Source organism: Idiotropiscis lumnitzeri, chromosome 13 (genome assembly GCF_059441095.1).
Source record: "Idiotropiscis lumnitzeri isolate Australia: NSW breed Sydney's pygmy pipehorse chromosome 13, RoL_Ilum_1.0, whole genome shotgun sequence".
NCBI lineage: Eukaryota > Metazoa > Chordata > Actinopteri > Syngnathiformes > Syngnathidae > Idiotropiscis > Idiotropiscis lumnitzeri.
The window spans coordinates 14,712,127-14,732,142 of record NC_142403.1 but is presented as its reverse complement, the minus strand read 5'-3'; the positions used below and the strand labels follow the sequence as shown (position 1 = coordinate 14,732,142).

The 20,016-nt window shown below is 41.4% G+C and overlaps 2 protein-coding genes across 2 annotated transcripts in view; one reads left to right on the top strand and one right to left on the bottom strand.

The window, feature by feature from the left end:
* Positions 1-2,319: 2,319 nt before the first annotated feature.
* LOC148324615 (claudin-24-like) lies at positions 2,320-3,405 on the bottom strand. Its single transcript, XM_088314123.1, has one exon. The coding sequence runs from the start codon at positions 3,326-3,328 to the stop codon at positions 2,681-2,683; it is 648 nt and encodes a 215-aa protein (XP_088170249.1). The 5' UTR covers positions 3,329-3,405; the 3' UTR covers positions 2,320-2,680.
* Positions 3,406-5,598: 2,193 nt separating this feature from the next.
* Positions 5,599-20,016, top strand: part of wwc3 (WWC family member 3) — a 24,480-nt gene continuing 10,062 nt past the window's right edge. The window contains exons 1-5 of the mRNA XM_088314119.1: positions 5,599-6,342; positions 14,979-15,088; positions 15,779-15,982; positions 16,373-16,449; positions 17,825-17,904. Of these exons, the coding sequence (XP_088170245.1) occupies positions 6,191-6,342; positions 14,979-15,088; positions 15,779-15,982; positions 16,373-16,449; positions 17,825-17,904 (623 nt within the window). The 5' untranslated portion in view covers positions 5,599-6,190. The remainder of the gene's footprint in view (positions 6,343-14,978; positions 15,089-15,778; positions 15,983-16,372; positions 16,450-17,824; positions 17,905-20,016) is intronic.

The following is a 20,016-nucleotide window of genomic DNA, read 5'->3' as shown; positions in this document are numbered from 1 at the left end:
GCAGGTAAAATGTTCAGCCTGCTAATAGACGTCCATTTGTGTCCAATCTGCTCTAATAGAGATCATTAGTGGTTACATTATACCCTTCAAGTCCTACCGTCTGCTACTTTTTTAATTTACCTTAAATTAGAAATGGCCCAATAAACTTTTTGATTGGTGGCCCCCAATGGGTTCTAAAATTTGACAGTGGGGTCGGACCAGGAGCAAATGGATGGAGTGTTTTTGTAACCTCACCTCATCGGAGAAAAAAAAATACATTTAATTTTAAAAGCAAAACAAAAGCATTACAACAAAATATCTGTCTTTGACACACCACAGTATTTAGAAAATAAAACATTAACGAGGTTTATTCATTTAATTCTTTTTCAAGTTGGGCGGGCCGGATTAAAACATTTAACGGGCCGCATGTGGCCCCCGGGCCGTACTTTGCCCACGCCTGCTCTACTCTAAACTTTGCAACTTCAAATATCATAAATGCAGAGGAGTTCAGAAACGAGAGCTAATTACTGATGTGATAAAAAAAAATTAAAGATGTAAATGAAAGTACATAATACTAAAGTTGCTCGTTAAAATTGGCTGGAACATTTTTTTTTTTCTGATCACCCAATCAAAACTTGTAACAAACCGGGCCAAGTCACATCTCAAATTAAAGCTATTGATGAGAGTTTGTTTCCCAGGTATGTCATGATTCCATCTATGCGCTCGTATGGTAACGGAATGAATGTCATTTATTATTATTTATTTGTACTAAACTCCAGTAAGGAACAAACCTTTCCGTGTCTTTTGACGAAGGCACGCCATTGAGTGAACAAGCTTAATAGCGTGAAAGATTTTAGTTTTCTTCTCTACTACAGTCATTTAAATGTGTGACGTGTGTTTCATGTTCGTCGAAAAGATCCTACTTGAGCTAAATGGGTGCCAAGGGAGACGAACGCCGGCTGTAATTTACATTTCAGCAGGTAAATTGTATTTTTTTTTAATCTGATATGTTTATTTGAGCATTGGGGAACTGGCTAATATTGACTTTTCTTTTCGCTTTTTGACGCTGAACTGGATAGCATGCTATAGTGGTGATGCTAGCTTGCATGCTAGCCGTTTTGCTTTGCCAGAACGACAACCCAACCAAACATTATATACATATCTTGAAGAAAATATATTCCATCTGTCCTTTGAGAAATGACTACGATATTATTCGGCAGTTTTACAATCTCTGGACGTCTTTTCAAGACATCCACTCGACTTATCGGTGGAATTTTTTTATGGGGGGGGTGCGAGGGGGAACAAGGTTCGTCATCTTTTCCCTTCAAATCACCGATATAGTCGTGTCTTCTGCCCCCTGTCGTCTTATGTTGCCGAACATTATGAAATGCTCAATTAGCCTCCTCTTATGAGAGCAAACTCCACATGTTGTGCTTTGTATGTCCAGGATGTTTGTGCGACTGTTGCTTTCTCCGGCCGTTTGGCAAAGTCAAGTAATTAAGCGAAAGTGGGGGAGCCTCGAGGGCGACCTGCTCCGCATTCTTCACAGTGCGCGTCGCCCATTAAGGCGTTCATTAAACGCAGCTTAGCTGGGCCGGCGAACAGGAAATGCGATGGAATTAGCCTCACGCTGCGTTTCCACCAACTGCAAAACACACGGCGGGGTTCAAGTGACTGACAAGAGGAACGCGTGCCTTGTTTCTTGATTATCATACAGCAGATAAACTGTATTATACAACAACATACATTTTTAGCTCAAGCGCCGCATGGAAAGCAAACCATTGATACAGGACCAAGAATGTTTAAATGACTTTTGTGTCCATGATGTGGTTTCCTCGAGGAACAGTATCGAAGAACCCTGTAATACACCGCATTAGCTCTAGCGCAAATTAAAAAATAATCACAGAAATGCAAGACAATATTTTTTTAATTATTATCGTCAGCACATAAACTATAATATGATCCACCAAGGGTCCTCAATCCTGTTCCTCACGGGCCGCTGTTCTCCCTGTTTTGTATCTCTGCCTGTTACAACACGTCTGATTCAAATGATCAGATAACCAGCGATGTCTGCAGAAGCTAGATAACGATCCTGTTCATTTGAATCAGGTGTGTTGCAGAAAGAAAAATAAGCAGGACACCAGCCCTCGAGGAACAGGATTGAAGACCCCTGAATACACAGTATTAGCTCAAGCGCAACCTAAAAATAAACATCACACAAATTCAGGACAAAAATTGCCAAACTATAGTACAATATACAGTTTTATTGCTCATTTCACAATTTGAAAATTTTAGTGTGACGCCGCCCAGAACCAACAGTGTTTAAATGACTTACACGTGTACTCTCGTATCATTTATTTTGATCATTCTGCACACAAAACAAATTATACTACAATATACGGTTTTAGTGCTCATTTTACAAGTTGAATATTTGAGCTGCAGCGCCTCCGAGCAAAAAGTTCCATTGTTACAGAAAAAATGTAATGTACCAAAAAATTGGGCACATGATTCATTAAGATCATAGAGCACATAAACTATCAGACACAATATAGTTTTAATTCAAGCGTCACCGAGAAAACATACCACTGATACCGGACCAAAACACAGCATCTTCTATTCTTGTATCTACATGTCTATGTACATTTAAAAAGTGTAAAATAGTGATTATTGCTTGATTCCGATGTTTTCCAGTGATCCGCGTTCATACGTACTCTGCCCGGGCCAGTACCGTGTTCATCACCTGGTACCTCCTCTGCGGGCCGGCATCGGGGGGTGGCTCTCTGCCGGCCGAGCGGGAGGCGAGCACCAGGAGGAGTCCGGCCACCACCAGGAGGAAGCCCCCTGCCCACCCGCAGAACAGAGCATCACCAAACTCCCAGCGCGGCACCACGTCAGGCAGCGAGTCGTCGAAGAAGCGCACCACAGCGACGTGCGCCACGTAAGACACGGGGATCAAACACAGAACCCCGGCGAGCATCCCCATCACCCCGCCCGTGGTGCCCAACGTCCTCTTGGCGCCATCTTCCTCGCAGCCGTTGACCAGCGACAGGCCGGGGATGGCCACCAGGAAGCCCAGGGCACCCACTGCCAGAGAGGCGCACGTGAGCACGCGGCCCAGTTTGAGATCCGGCGAGAGGCCCAGCAAGCTGTCATAGGCCCGGCACTCCATGCCGCCCGTGTCCTGGACCACGCAGGTCTCCCACAGGCCCAGCTCGTAGCTCTCCACGGGCAGCAGGGAAGTGGACATGCTGAGCCAGCGCGGGGTCACGACCGCCCCCAGGACGCACAGCCAGGCGCCAGCGTACAGCAGCATGCCCAGCAGCTCCACGGCGCGGGCGCACCCGTCCATTGGCTTGACCGAGAGCTGCTTGCTAAGAGGCTGGAGGGCCCGGGAGCTCCTGGCACCAAGTGCTGCCACTCGGAGGAGAGCTCATCCTCTACTGGAGGGAGGAAGGCGAGCGGGAGGATGGCCCTCCCCTCTGCCGCCCTCCCTGTTTCCTGTGCCAATGGGCAGCAGGAGCAGCGCCGGTCACTTGGCCACAGAGGCAGCTAAAGTACCACTATTCTGTTTTCAAGAAGTACAAAGAGGTTCTGGTCAAAGTAAGGCTTCACATGTGGACTAAATTCTGAGTACTCCTCTCTTCAGTACAGAACTCACTAATAAAAATAAGGTAATTTCTTTTTACCATAGTAGTTAGCGTGACAGGTGTCTTCAAACTTGAAATCAGTCAGCTGACTTGTGAAAGAATGACAAGTCGTGACTGTGCCGATTGGTGACTTAGTGTGTGCCTCGCAGATGAAGCGAAGGAGAGCGTTGTTTTAGGAGATAGGAAAGAAAATTATAGGCAAGAATGTTAAAGGTGAAGGTTACAAAAAAACATTTTTTTAAAAATAATTGCCAAACCGCAAGTTGACAAGCCACAACATAAGGCAAAAATAATGACATTCAAACACTCCACCCCCTACAAAAAAAAAAAATTCAGAGTTTTTGCTGCTGTCTTTTCAAGTTAAACAAGTAGTACAAAGTAAAGCGGTTGAATTTTCAGATTATTTTTGTCAGCGTTAAAGGACTAAAAAAAGTCATTCCTTTTACAATATATTTTTAAATCAGCCTATTAATCACAGCGGCGCAGCCCTCCCTCGCATAGATCCGCCGGCCTGCGTCTGCAAAATTACCAGCAGGATTCTCATTGGACAGGAAAACACCGTTCCTAATTTTATTTGATTTATGAAGTGTTTTTTTTCCCCCCTGAAAACATCCAAATCTTGCTGCCTTTGTAACATTACCGCGAGACTGCAAACACTGCGGCTTATTGTGTTGTGGTCACATGGGCGCGACGTGGCCTGTGGGAGGCGGCTGTAGATGATCACCGTTCGGATGTGAGATGGATGGGATGTGACACACATGCGCACACACACACACACTCTCACACTCATAAACCATGCAGGAGATAAAAATGCAGAGATAAACTCCCCCTCAGGTGGAGAACAAATGCTCAGCTGACTTCAGTGACGTCACACACAACACACGCACACACACGAGTGGTGGGAAGTAACCAAGTGCAAATACTTTGCAACTTTACGTTTTTGTACTCTACTCGAGTGTTTTTTCTGTCTATTTAATACTTTTATTTCCTACATTTGAGAACTAATATCTGAACTGTAAACTCCAGGCAGCAATAGTGCTTTGCAAAAAAAAAAAAATCGATGTGATTGTTCCTGTCGTCCCATCTTATTTGCTACTTTTTTTGTTTTAAACTGCCAATTTTAAAACAACTGTATTGAAATGTCAAAACCTAGATTATGTCAACATTTTATTAACATTTGAAGTACTGAAAATAAAAAATAATATAAACGAATGAGGAAAAATAAAACATTTTTACCTCAACATTACAACAAATGTATGAAATAATAAAATAACAAAAAGGTAGGTGTAATGTCTAACTCCGACCAGCAGATAGAAGCATTTGCTGGTTTATGAGAGGCACCGTTCAAAAAGCAGTGCTGGAACGGCGCCATGTCGGCAAATGTTTTCAACAAATTGTTTTTGCGTTTGACAGATAAAATAAAATAAATCACCACACACCACACTACACAAACCAAAGTGGACCAGGAAAAGGTCATCTCTCATTGCATGCTGTCATGCCAACGTTTTCATTATGCAAACTAATAAAATAACTAAAACGGAAAAAAAGGCTTAGCCTCAATGAATGAATTAAATTACTAATCATCATTATAATGAATCGATTTAATAATGAATGTTTTAAATGTTTTAGGTTGAAAATATAAATGAAATGTCACTTAACAAAACAATGTGATCTTTTTACCTACATTACGACTATAATACATTTTAATACAATACTACAGCGGCACAGATATGTACCTGCAAAAAAGACTACATGAGCACCTGGTAATTCTTTTTTTTTTTTTTATTGAACATTTTGAGCACCTGGTCATCCCATGACAGAAAAAAAACGCATGACGTCGTTCTATCGGGAGTAACCGAGGTGGGCGCAATACTCACATCGTGCCTTAGATGGCGCCAATGTATAACCAAAACGATTCAGGCCCTCAGTTTTTGCTGGAGGGAAAACTTGTTTGTTTTGGGCAAACTTTGCTTGACTTGACATTAGTCTTGCTGTAAATATTCGAAACAGTCAACTTAATGACAATTTAAGTGGCATTATCTGCGATTAATGTCACGAACCAACATCTTTTGGTGGAAATAATGAAACATTAGCGGGGGATTAGCCCAAATCAAGTCGAGTGACCGACTTTTCAAAAAAAAAAATAAAAAAACTTTTTTTCCTTGACTTTTTTTTAAGAGGGGCTGTTTTAAAGTGGACACGGAGGAGGCAGACAAGAGGAGGGGATTGGACAGAGGGGCCAAGCTCGCCCCGCACGTCCGTCCGTTTATGCAAATCTACCCCGGGCCCGAATAAGGACACGGAGGAATGAAACATGGTGGCGGAGGGAGCAGGCCAACATGGAGGCGCGAGCACCCTGAGAGCACCACCACCACCACCGCCGCCGGCTCCTTCTTTCTAAACCGACAACTTTGCTCTTTTCTACCGTGGGGCCGCGATGCGGTGAAGAGGAACGATTGGTTCGCCGGTCCGGGGACAGAGTGAGAGCAAACGACGACGACGAAAGAAGGAAAGAAGCAACGGGGCTGGAGCCCTCCGCTCAGCAGCGGCGGCGGCCAGCCGCGATGCCGTGGCCGGGCGGAGGCGGCGGCAAGCGGCGAGAGAGCTCCGAGCTACCGCTGCCCGCCGGATGGGAGGAAGCCCGAGACTACGACGGAAGAGTGTTCTTCATCGACCACAACACACGGCAAACTTCGTGGATAGATCCCAGGGATAGGTAAGAGACGTGAATACGTCATTGTACAGATTTTATTTGAAAAGAAGTGACAGAATGATGCTTTGGAAGATTTTTTTTGAGGGTCGTTTTTCTTCAACGAAGAGACGAGTTGACGCAATTTAAAACCCCCATCATCACTCACACCGCTGCCTATCTTGACTTCTTAAAAGTGTCATTTCACATGTTTTTAAATAGTTGTTGTTTTCCATTCACTTTTACACACTCATCGTGTGTGTGTGTGTCCGCGCTTGCGTGTTTGTGTGTGCGTGAGCGAGAGACTTCCAACGACCTGCAGCATTTCTGCGTCTCTCACCTAAACTTTTTTGTCTGCTTTATTTCCAATACATCATTTCCAATCTGACCAAATCTGTTTTATGATTGCCACTTTTGTAAGTGTGCGTGTGCGCGCGCGCGAGCCCAGTGAAAACTCCATCTCCCAGAAATCCAGGCAAAACTATGCCAGGAATGTTTCTAAAGTTGGGCCGCTGGGAAAAGCCGCGGGGAGGATGCGCGCCTCCACCGGGGACTGGGAATTCACCGAGCACTCATTTTCAGAGGGATGGATTGGAAATTCTAAGTAGGGGGATTTGAAAGAAGACATTATTCCTTTTTTTTTTTAAATTAACACATTTTCAAGGTCTTAGTCGAAATACACAAAGGATCAAGGGGTCTAACTAATCAAACAAAGAATATAGATTTCATTCTGCCCAGAATAAAAAAAAAAAAACAGGAGTTTTCATGTTTCTTTCCATGTCACTGCCAATGAAGACTCGAATTTGTCCAAAGGTGTGAATATGAGTGAGAATGAAAATCATCCTAAAAACCACAAATCATGTTCAGACTTTAATTTGATATGCTCAATAATTGTTAGTTTATGCTGTCGTTGAATAAAATGATACGTGCACTTGCACATTGCCAATGTCAACGTCAAAGTCTGTACTCACATCGACCCCTGACCAACCTTTAATACTTCACAAAGGCAAACAGACAGTGGGTACATCGTCTTCCTACACTCTTTTTCAAAGGTCCTAAAGCCATGAATGATGCAATCAAATAAATCAAACGAGTTGTCTAGATGTTTTGCGGTAGAAATGAATCGATCTAAACTTATCTTTGTGGCTGACCAGTTCCTTCTGCACGAAAGCAAAGCAATGACCGGACTTACTCAAATATACTTAACCAAGCTTTTTCAATTATTAAAGAACATTCAAACTTTCAATCTTGAGGCGACATAATCCCAGATGGTTCTCGCACTATTACGCAAGTTAGCCCCCCACTGTTAGAAGGCAAATAAACTGTTTCCTTGGTTGTTTAATTCCGGGCACTCCAGAAAGTTAACTATTTGCATACGTACAAGACTTTTCACAAATCGGCTGGATCAAATCGGCATATTTTGCATTTTATGCAAAATCAGTGATCGGTTGTCATGTCATAATTTACTAATGAATGACGCCATTGAACGTATCCAAACGATATGACATGACAATCTCGTTCACTCCAGGGACACCCTGTGCTGCCATCGTTAAAAAAAAAAAGCAAGGTTTCTTAGCAAATATGATCTGATGTTTGATTATTTATTCATTTATTTTCTCAATATTTGTAGCATTTTTTTGTGGGGGTCACGTGGCTGATTCATAGATTTCCTCCACCAAAGGATTGCCGCCTGTCGCAAGCCCATGCTGACGCTACAATAAATCACGCACAAAATTGAACACATGCATATGTTGTTCACCCTTTGAGTTTTTATTATGGAAAAATGACTTTACAAAAAAAAAAATAGAAAAGTTGACTTGAATCCCCGATGAGAAATTTGAGTACAAATTTGCAGACGAGTGTAATCGTAGCCCTGCGCAGATATTTTTGCAATTCTGCACCTTTTAAGATGCAATGTCTGTCTGTGTGTGTGTGTGTGTGTGTGTGTGTGTGTGTATATTTGATGTGTTTTTGCATGTACATGTACATCTGTATTGACGAGCCCCGTTAAAGTTCTACTCTTCGCAGCAAAACCCGTTGCGAGTCAGTGTGAATGCTTGTGTGTGTGAGTCCCATGATTGACGGGTCATCAGTCCGGCGTTTTGTGTCCCGCCTCTTACGCTAAGTCAGATGGGATAGACTCCAGCTTCCCCCCGTGATCCTAAACAGGATAAGCGCTGTAGAAAATGGACGGATGGCGAAAATTCCAAACATTCTTTTGGTACCCGCCTGCAGTTAGTGCCGTTTGACACTCGCTATACAATCAGAAGTGTGTATCGACATGGCGGTGACTTGACTTACTAAGTTTAATTCGCTCCAAGATCATAGCTCAATTGATGCGTGTAGCAAATCAATTGACCTGTTCTATCCCCTTCTCAAAATTGAATGTTTTCGAATAATGAAAATTGCGCTCTATAATACTGAAACCGTACTTTGCAATAACATATACTAAAAAAACGTAATTGCATAAAATGTAAATAATAACTTTTCTCTTCAATTTCCTTTGAGTCGGTAAACCGTCAAACCGGGTAATGGACCCATGACTACCTGCGAGGATTATAATATTGCCTGTCTACATGTGTTTCTCCACCATTGGTGTTAAGCCCATCTATGGCATTTTGCATTGTTTGTTAGCATTAAGCTAAACGGCCCCATGTGATTGTCTTTGAGGCAGAATCTTTGATGTTTAGTTTGATAAGTTCAACTGGGAGTTGCATTTAAACAACTTGAAGCCATTTTTTTTTTTTTACAGTTGCTCACTGACAAACTGCTGCTTGTCAAGAAGTGTTCTCTGCCACCCATACAGCGCAAGTTTTTGCTCAAAAGCCCCCCCCAAAAAAATCATCCAAACGATGGCTGGTATCTCGAAAAACCCGTAAATCGAGTTTTATAATACTATTCAGAAAGGACATTGGGATTGGTCTCCTGATGAGTGCGAGGCAGCGAGTCTGCTGACTGGCCTGCTGGCTAAAAACACAAGAGCCATTGAAGGCCAAGCATAATTGTCAATGGCCGTCGTGATTCATGGTGCGGCCGCCCACACTTGACGTTTAGTCGCTCGCTCGTTAGTTGCCTGGATGTTTGCGTGAGCTCGTGGCATGTCGCGAAAAATTGCATCAAGGTGCGAAAAACCAATTCCTCCCAAACAGCAATGCGATTCCTCGGTGTGTTTATCTTGTAGCGGTTGCGTAACGCCAGGCCTATTTAAGCCACTTCAAAACAGATTCCTCAGATAAAGCGTGTCGACATTATTGTATAATTCTTATTTTTGGTAAAATGTTTGATATTGCATAAATATGAATAATATCAGATAAATATTACAAATAGGATTTTCTCGACTATAAATAAAGGAAATAATGTCACATATACTCATAATGATAAATATATATGTAATTTTTTGTTAACAAAATGCAATAAAAAATAAAAATGAATATAACAAATGATTATATAAAAATGTTACTCTAAATATTTGCGTGTGTTTAAAATGAATAATAATAATCCAATAATTAATAGGGCTCGACCGATATTGATTTTTGGCAGCCCATGCCAATATTTGCCCCCCCCCAAAAAAAATAAATAAAAAAAAATACAGATTACTGGACCAATTAATTTAAAATATATATGATGCTTGCAATTTACAATTATTATTATTATTATTTATTTTTGGTGGGGTCAAAAAAAGAAATGCACAAAATGTGGCAATAAAAATGAGCTGGATGATAAAAATATTTTTTAATAATTAAAAAAAAAATCAATTTACTAGCTAATATAAAAATGCCACGTAGAAAGATACCATTTGTAAACTCACCAGTGACGTGAACTCAGTTCGCGTTTTCCATTTTGACTTTCTGTCTCAATTGACTGAAGTGTGTTTTCATGAAAACGGTAGTTTTCTGAGGCCTTCTTTGTCTTAAAGAACATTGAGGGTCCCAATTAGCTCGGTGATGCCACTGCTGGCTCGCGCCCCTGCGTGGGACTTTTTTTTTTTTTTCCTTACAGAGGAATGAGCGTCATGCTCGGCATGTCTAACACTAATGCTCGGGGGCTGCGCTCGCTCGTGGCCTCAGACAAAGCGTCAGAAACGGCCGTAGGGGGGGAGCGGTCGAGGGCGGGAAGAGCGGTGAGTGGGTGGGGTGGTTGGGGCGGGAGGGGGTTGTATTTCCCACGTGTCCATGGGCCATCCCGGCGGGGCCTCCTTTATTAGCTCTGTTATGCAACCCAACGCCCGGCAAAGGGAAGCCATTATGTTGGGGCACAAAGCACACCAAATTCAATTATTCTGGAAACGGTGAGCTGTGTTCGCAGGCGGCCAGTGGTTATTCACATGCGCTGAACCCCGCTTTTATTTTGCTTCCCACAGTGTTTTCATTATGTGCCGTGGAGGCGTCACCAAGCCACAATTTGGCTGAGAAGCTTCAGATATGTTGCCATCGGAGTGGAGTAAATGGAGAATGAAAACACTCGCAAGGCGCTAGGAGCAGATGCACGCTCTCTGCTGCACATCCAAACAGATTTTGCTTTGTCTTTGTTTGATGTTACACCCAAGTTCCAAGTTGCATGCTCAGGTGAAATGAAAGAAATTCAATGCCACAGTTGCCGATGCACATTCCGCTTTTCATGAAACAGCGCACAAAGTAAAATGAAAACACTTGCAAGGAGCATGAAGCGGACGTTGGGTCCATCAACGACTGAAATGATTTGAGTTTTTTGAGGGCTGAGATGGATTAATTGTGTTTCTATTTGTATGGGGAAATGAATTTGATTTACATAAATACATAACCTCCCATTAAATGTAAATATTATGCAAGACCCCTCGCTGTCTACTTTTAAAACTCATTTTTATTCTTTAGCTTTCGACTCAACATGAGACTGTCTCCGTTCTGCTGTTCTTCCGGTATCTTATCTTTTTGTCTTTTAATTTGTGCTCTAATTTCCCGCTAATTTATATGACACATTATGTAAACCGCTTTGTGACAGCTCCAGCTGCTGTGAAATGCGCGAGCCCCAAAACGGTTTGAGCGGTCAAGTGGTGATGCAGCCCAAGTGTTGCTCGGCGTCGTCGCCCGTGAACGGGCTCCGCTCAGAAGAATGCAACCTAAACAGGACATGCCAAACTCTGCCAGCTGTCAGGGCCTCCATTGTTCCACATTGGTGCACAATTCTTATTGAAAAGCAGAATTATGTCGTCTCCTCGACACTTTTCTCTGCTCTGCAACTCGGGCGCTCAACCTGATTCCAATTCTATCCATTATTTTGGGTTTGTAATATTACTATATACTTTTTAATTTATAGTCCTGCCCCTCCCACGGCATATATTTCATTTGACTATTTATTACACCCCCCCCCCCCTTTTTTTTTTTTTTTTTTTTTTTTTTTTTTTTATAAAGGTAATTTTTTTTCCTCATCATTATTTCGTCATATTTACTAGTTAGCTGAAGCGCTACAACTAAGTGACTCTGACCCGCCGTTTTTTGCCATACTTTACACTACGCTCAAATAAGAGCAGTGCCCCCCCCATCTCCCCCCCCCAATCCCTTATCCCCTCCCTCACGTCCGTCCAGACGCTAACGCTACTTTTAGGAGGCCTATTTCCATCGGATTTAACACATAAAGGCACCAGCAGATTCCGTCTGGAGATCAGCTGCTTTAAGCTGCGCTCTGAAATCCGGCACCACCACCGCCTCAGACGTGGCCGGAGCGTGAGTGACATTCCTCCGAAAGTTGTTTTCACGTTTCTTTTTTAAACACACAATGGAATTTTGAGGCCTGCTCCTCTCGTGGCCTTTTTGCAGGCCCTTCGTTGGGGGAGGAGCATGGGAGCAGGCGCTGCTTCCGGGTCGCTAATTCGCGTGATAATATGGGAAAATGCAGATGTCGATTTGGCGATTATTTTTGTGTTCGAACAAAAAGTGAGGAGATTCCGCATGTTCAAGAGTTCCTGGACTCTAGTTTCGCATGCCTTTCTCACCCTGTCGCCGGGCAAAAGGCGGCTGGCGCGGGATGGAAATATCCTCCGGGACGGATTATTCTAGAATTAGCAAATGTCTTTTGACAACTAAATATATTTTTCAGGGAAGGTGCGGCAGCGTCGGTCTACAGCTGGACATGCTTGTCAGTCTGCCTCAGCTAATTTCAGAAAACTCTTTTTCGCCACTCCAATGTGCATTCTGTGCACGGAATGCTGCACACACACAACAACACACGTTATACAACTACTGTTTAGTGATTTAGAGTATTAGAGGGAAAAAACGATTTGGATTAGTTTATTTTATTGTCCAGGCTTGTTTTATGAAATCTAAATTGTCCGATAAATCCATTTATTGAAATGATCATATTGGACCGCAAAACCGTACATGAAATTGTGCTAAATAATATTTTATTTTAGACGTGTTTAGCGATATCTATTGGGATTATTGATTTTATTTGTTTTCGTTTCATCATTTCCATTCATGAAAATATATAAAAATATTTATTTTTAATGAAGTTATTGTATTTAGGTTTATTTGAATCAATAATTCAAGTAATCAAAAATATATACAGTACCTACATATTTTATTGCTTGTTTTTATTGTGATTTTTATATTTTGATTAAAAAAGAATATCATTTTTTGGGTCAAGTTGTCCGTATTTAGCGTGATTTTATTGGCTGGGGAAATATGGATGTCACATTTGGGGTAAAATAAATTGGTTTTTGTTTTGTTTTTCATTATTACATTAATTATTTGCTTACTTTATTTTGAATGTTTACCATACAATACGATATTCATATTTTACTTATTGCATATTTTAAAAAAAAAAATACATGTGCGCTTGTATTCTTATATCAAATTTATCTTTCTTTTGTCTTTTATTCTGTTTATATTTTATGTCTATTATTTCATGACTCATTTGTTAATTGTCATTATTTGGCTTTAACGGACCTTGAATGGCGCGTGTGCACGGTCACTGTGTCACTATGACAACTCTTTCTGCTGCGTGGCTACTTTGTGCGCGCGCGTGCACGCGCGCGCGCGTGTGTGTCTGTGTGCGCGTTTGCGAGGCAGAAGTGACCACGCTGTCACAAGACTGTGGAACAAAGCAAACATTCACATGTGGTGTGATTAGAATCTGCGAGCGGACATGTTTTTCCCCCTCAAGACAGTGACGTTGAACAACAAGAAGAAGAAGAAGAAGAAGAAGACGAGAATGCAATTGCATGAGAACGCTCAAATGCTGTGGAATTAATTAAATGGTTGAAATGTCGAATGGGAAGTGCTTCAAGTTGCAATGCTTTGAATCTGTCAAGAAATATGGGAGGAGGAGGTAAATGTGTAAAATATGTCTTCATTTGGGAATTTTACTGCCAAGTGTGGAATTGGGAGAATGTGGGGAGGGGGGGGGGTCTTGGAATCCGTTGAAAATCCTTCCAGAGATGTTCGGAACCAGCTGAACAGTTTCAACTTGGAATGAGAAAGACGGGGAACTTTTCCTTGTTGCATAGTCTTAATTAATTGTTTTTTTTTTGGTGGGTGGATGGAGGGTCTGATAAATTCAGGCAAAATTAAAATAATTCGTATTAAAATACTGTAATAATAAAGTTTAAGTGTAGATATACAGAACAGGACAAACGCCCACAAGCCGCCATTATTGAGCCACTTTTCTTCTTCCTCCGACATCCCTCGTGTGCGCGCGCGCGCGCGTGTGTGCGTGTGTGTGTGCGCGCGCTCATGACTTGAGTGTGTTTACCTTGGGCAAACACTTGAAATGAGGTGTTTGCCTCCTTGTTGTCGGTGTGTGTGCACTTTCACCTGTCAATCACGTGGCTGACACGCGCCCATTCACACCACGTCGTTTCCTAGTGTTGAAGTCATATTTGAACGCGTTCAGTAAACATGAAGAAAGGGGGGAAAAAATCACAACAAACAAGAGTTTAGTTGCCTTCGTTCAACCGCTGTGGATTAGAATGAGCCGGATGACTCAAATTAAAAAAATAAATAAATATTGCTGACACATTAGGGTCATTTTATTGCTGGGCATGTCCGGTTACACTTTTTCAGACCAGTATGAGTATACACTGTTTGAGTACTCACCGAATAGAGCACCTATACCGAGTATCTAGTACTTAAATATTTGTCAACAAAGACCTTTCTTTCTGACGCCGATGGTGAGTTTCGCTGACGTGTCAAACTGACGCCAACGACTGCCATGAAGGATTCATTTTCTTTTCTTTTTTTTCTTTTTTTTTTTTGCCTTAAGTATCGGTGACCGGTATCGATTTCCTCAATGCATACTCGATACCATAAAACACGTCCAATATCTGCCCACCGCCAATACCTGGAATCGATACTACCCCCCCCAAAAATTAAATAATAATACATTTAAAATTAATTGCAAATAAAAGTTTAATATAAAATACACCTATAGAAATTTTTAGAAACAAACATTTCTTAAAAATTAAATAAATCTAAATAATTTTAATTAAATTGATAACTCCTCAGCTTAATTCAGCATAGTTCCTTGACCGACAAGATGGCGGCAAAGCAATACTTTTATTTATGTGACAATAATAAATACGCTGAGGTTCCCGGTAACATAAGTCTACGTCAGTGCTGAAGTGTCAAAGAACATTTCTATAAAATTGAGTTGCTGCTGATAAGTGCCAATCAATGTCATCATGTGTTTAGAATCACCAAGCCGCTGACCTTCGCCGACTGCGTCGGAGATGAGCTGCCCCTTGGCTGGGAGGAGGTCTATGACCAGCAAGTGGGGGTTTACTACATCGACCACATCAACAGTGAGTCGGCATGCGTTACTCCGCCTCCTGCGTACTTCCCACCACTCAGTACAGTGAATATCTTTATTTAATTTGTCACCATCAGTTCAATTTTATTGGACAACTGGCACGTAAAAAGAGAAATTCAACATTGAACATTCAAACACCATAATGTTCAATCGAACATTTTGTCATTTGGTTTCCCTTCTTATCATAAAATGCAAAACGCTACCGATGGAAATGAACATAGATTTCTGTCATTTTAAACTGCCTGACAACTGCAAAAGTGAATTCCATACAAAATTCCATACAATTTCCTCTAACAAAAATTAGCTGGCTTGATGCGAACTAGAGGTGCAACGATTAATCGACAACTAATCGATTAGCAAATCAAATTATTTTTGATAATTGAGTTACGTTTTTAAATGGAAAATGTTTCTATATGCTTAGATTTTCAGCTTTTCGAGAGTATATATTCTAAATTTTTTCTTTTTCTCCTTGATAGTAGTCTGATTTGTCTTCGTGTTGAATCAAAATCTTAATACGTAAGCTTTTACGTTGGAAAACAATGATAATCAGTTTTGTCGATTTATCGGCATGCTTCGGACCAAACTAGTGAATTTAAATAACGTCCTGTTTTTCAAACAACTGCTCCATTTCGGGCTCCCTTCGCGCTAACAAGTATTGCGGATCGTTTATGCCGTCCCACAGAGACCACGCAGATCGAGAACCCGCGCACGCAATGGCGTCAGGAGCAGGAGCGCATGTTGAAGGAGTACCTGGTGGTGGCGCAGGAGGCCCTCCGAGCCAAGAAGGAGATGTACCTCGTCAAGCAACAGCGTCTGGAGCTGGCCCAGCGCGAAATGTTGCTCTTCCACGAGCTCTCGGAGGACAGCCGCTCCGTCGCAAGCAGCGGTAAGTCGGCGGGATTTGTCCGCCTCATTACGAGTTGGTGACTTTTATGCAAAACAGTGAGATGCAAAAAGGGGAAGCTAAAAAAAAAAAAATGACGACTTCACAGTATGGTAAGAAAAGGGCTTCTGATACTACCTCCGAAGCTGGAAAATCGTCAGCTTTACTTCGCACCTCAATTGCAAGTTTAGACCGAACAATGATCATGATCGCTTAGTATCCTTTTCACACCAAGTTGACTGTCAGAGTACATCCGGAACACCGGATCCTCCGCCCTACTTTTTTCATGTATTTTTGTTACATCTTCACCTCAGATTGCGCACCCCCCAGCAAGCCGCCACTCACCCCCTGCTCTGCGCTCTCTCACTCATTCTCTCTTTTGTGTGTCCACAGCGCTCTCTGGCTCGTCCTCAGGCGCGAAATACGACCCTGACCAAATCAAAGTGGAAGTGGCTTGTAGGCGAGAGCGGGTGAGTCATCATCATGGGAGAACAATGGGCTGCCGCCAGGGCCGAGGGGGTTGGCGCGGATAGCTGGGCGGCCGGGGTGTCGCCCCGACAGGATACTGTGGCTCGGGGCTTCTTGAGAACGCGGATAAGCTCACCATCAAAGGGTCAGAACGAAGCCAGTCGGCTCAAATTTTTGGATTCTAGAACGTCGAATATTTAAGGCTCTATACAACTTTAAAGTAGAACAATTCTGCCATATTTAAGGTTCTATACAACTATAACTCTAATTGCCGTATTTCATTAAATTTAATAATCTGGATGTCATATGTTATATTCACTTCAGCACCACTCTAATTTACAATTCACAAAGTATTTTAATGGTTTCTAACGTACCATACTGACAGTACAGCTTATTTAATTTTGTATACAACATATTGTGGAATGAATTCCCAACTCCTTCACCCTCTCAATGGGATAGTGCAATCCACATGACGCCAGTCATTTCACTCTCCCTCCCAAAAAAAAAAAAAACCAAAACGTTCCGCCGAATAACAAAATGACACGGACGGCGGTCACGTTGACGTGTGGCGCCATCAAAAGCATTCCACCGATTTTCTCTTGTCTTGGAACGTATCAAGGACCAATAGACTGAGAAACAGTTTCTTTCCGAGAGCCATCTCCATACTGAACTCTCACACACACACGAGACCACCCTAACCTCGCAAAACAGCATTGTGATGTGTTTCTATATGCCCTATTCAGTACTGAATTCCATTGCACTGTCTTCTTTATTTATCTAATTTATATATTTGTCTGTATTATTGTTGTATTGCACTGGAGAGGGGAGCCCTCTAATCTCGTTGCACACTTGAGTACAATGACAATAAAGGGATTTCTATTTCTATTTCTATTTCTAAGCGGCATTACAGTGAAATTAATTCGCATAAATGTCATTAATAATGTTTGTGTGTGTGTGTATGTATGGATGTATATGTGTATATATAAATTATTTTTTCATTTATTTATCTTGTTGTATTTTTATTTTTTATCACTAAGACTATAAATATTTATCCAATGATATTTACTTTTTTTAACCTAATCAATTTTTAAAATGTATTTATTTAATCACATTTCATTCATCAATGATTTGTTTAGAATTTTTATTATTTTGCGACTTTTTACCGTTTTGATATTTTCTTACATATTTGGCAATTTTGATTTATCAAAAGAAATCCGAATGATTTTTTTTTTTTAACATTTCTGTAACTATTATTTGTATCTATATAATAACCTCTAAACAAAAGTAGCATCCAGCCCGTGGCTCTTATCGTGGCGACTGTGCACTTTGAGGCGAGCGGTTGTCTAATGTGTGATCTTTGTCTTGTGGTCTCTGCAGCTTTCCCGACTGAAGCACGAGCTGGCCCAGGTGAGGCAGGAGCTGCAGTACAAGGAAATGGGCGTAGAGACGCTGCAGGAGTGAGTGTGACCGCCACCCTTCCTCGTCAACACCCTTCTTCCCCACCACCCTTTCCCCTTCACTCTCTCTCGCTCTGTTCCGGACTCATTAAAAACAGTGCCGCGTCCATTTTAAAGCACGGAGGTCAATGACTGGGTTAGGTTGAGCAACAGGCGTGTACAGCACATAAAGCACACTTTAAGTCAATCCGAGCACCCCAAATTTTGAGAAAATCCCCCTTTTTTTTTTTTTAACTGTACATTTGTGCCGTTTGAAAAGAAGTTATAGACATCTCAATTTTTTTTTATTGATTTGGTAACAGAAAGTATTCAAGGAATTGAGCGATTATGTTATGAGCCTAACGGTGTTTTGGACATTCTATTGTTTCAAGCATAGTGTATTTTATGAAAATCAAAAATTCCTCATTAATAGAATTTTCTCGTCTTCTATCGATGCAATGCATCATGGGATATATTTGATTTTGACGATTCAGTTCACTTGGAGTCATGATAGATTTGAAAAGCACTACTGTCTTTTTGTCTTGGGAACATTTGTAGGAGAAAGTGAAGCTGCACCTCCCACAGGATGGGGGGAAAAAAGTACTTTTAGGAACTGCAAGCGGAGGGTCCCTGGAAAAGGGAGTGGGGGGGGGGGTTGGTTTGCTCCACCTCAGGAAGAGGATGCACCAGTAGAGTGCAGGGAGCCAAAGAGAGGAAGTGAAGGGTGGGAGGTGGGTGGCGGGGGCCGCACAGTTTGAAAAACAGTACAGCGAGATATCTGCGAGCAAATTCCTCAGCACTTCCTGACTCGCTTATCTGCCAGATGTACACAACTGCACACGTTCCCAGAATAACCTGCCATGATTGCGCACAACATGGAGATGCAACACGCACACACTCACACACACGCTCGCTGATTGTGTGTGGGCGTGGGTGTGTTTGTTTAAAGTTGGGGGCCACCTCAGGCTGTTGTGGGCACTATGCTGTCCATGCTGTGTCCCATCAGATCAAACGCACACTTTTCGCTCACTAGCCCACACAATTGCGCCTTTTATCCGTTTCTGCACACCAGGGATTTAGTTTGGCGCAGGGAAATAACGTACATTGTTTGAACGCGCCCCTCAAAACACTCGCCCACCCCCTGAAAATGGCATCAGTTTAATATGCTAAAATTGCAAGGTCATTTTTTTGAGCCTTGTAAAATATATATATTTTTTTTCAGTGCAAGTATTTTTGCCTTTATTAAGATTTGATTTTTTTTTTTAATTATAGTGTTACAACTTTTTTTCATTTAAATTACAATTTTTACTGCATTTTTTTAAATAATAAAATGACGCCTTTATACTTGTGTTAAGTGATTTTTATTTTATGTAATAATACAACCTTAATTTTCGTAGCATTATTGCAAAAGGAGACTTTTTTTAAATTCTAAAATTAATATTTATTAATATTATTATAATTATAGTGTAATTTCAATGAAATTTTTGGTCTAACTTTTTGTACTTTAATTATTCTTGAAAAATTAACCTCAGATCCATTTTTAAGTTTAATATTACAATTTATTCCCATTAAATTACTTCATTCTTGCAATAATTCATTGTATTCTTTAACAATTATTAATTTATTTTTTATGACTCTATTCTTGTGAAACTCCGACTTAACTTTGTAATATTTTGTTGTTGTAAATTGACATAGAATTACAAATTATTTTTTGTAACATTTGTTTCATTCTATGATGATTTTTGAGTGGGTTTTATTCTGTATGATTGTAACTTTATTCTTTTTTTTTTTTCTTAATAACTTAATTTTCCTGAAATTGATTTACCTAAAATGACCCCCCCGCCCCCCAAGATAATTAGACATTGGTCATAATTCCACCCAATATGACATTTTTGGATCATGACTTCATTCACGGAATGTATAACTTAACTCCCGTAGTATGTTTTTCTTTTTTTCTTTTCCGTATGGGCCTTTTCCCCCCCTCCTCCTTTTAAGAATATAAACTCCACGGCTTTTCTTGAGTGTGTGTGTGCGTTAGTTTGGGGTCTGAACAAAGCAGGTCTTGTTGCCTGGTGGCTGGCTGAACACTACCTGCTGTTGAAGGGCCGTGAAGGAAGCGGGCTGCGGTGAGCG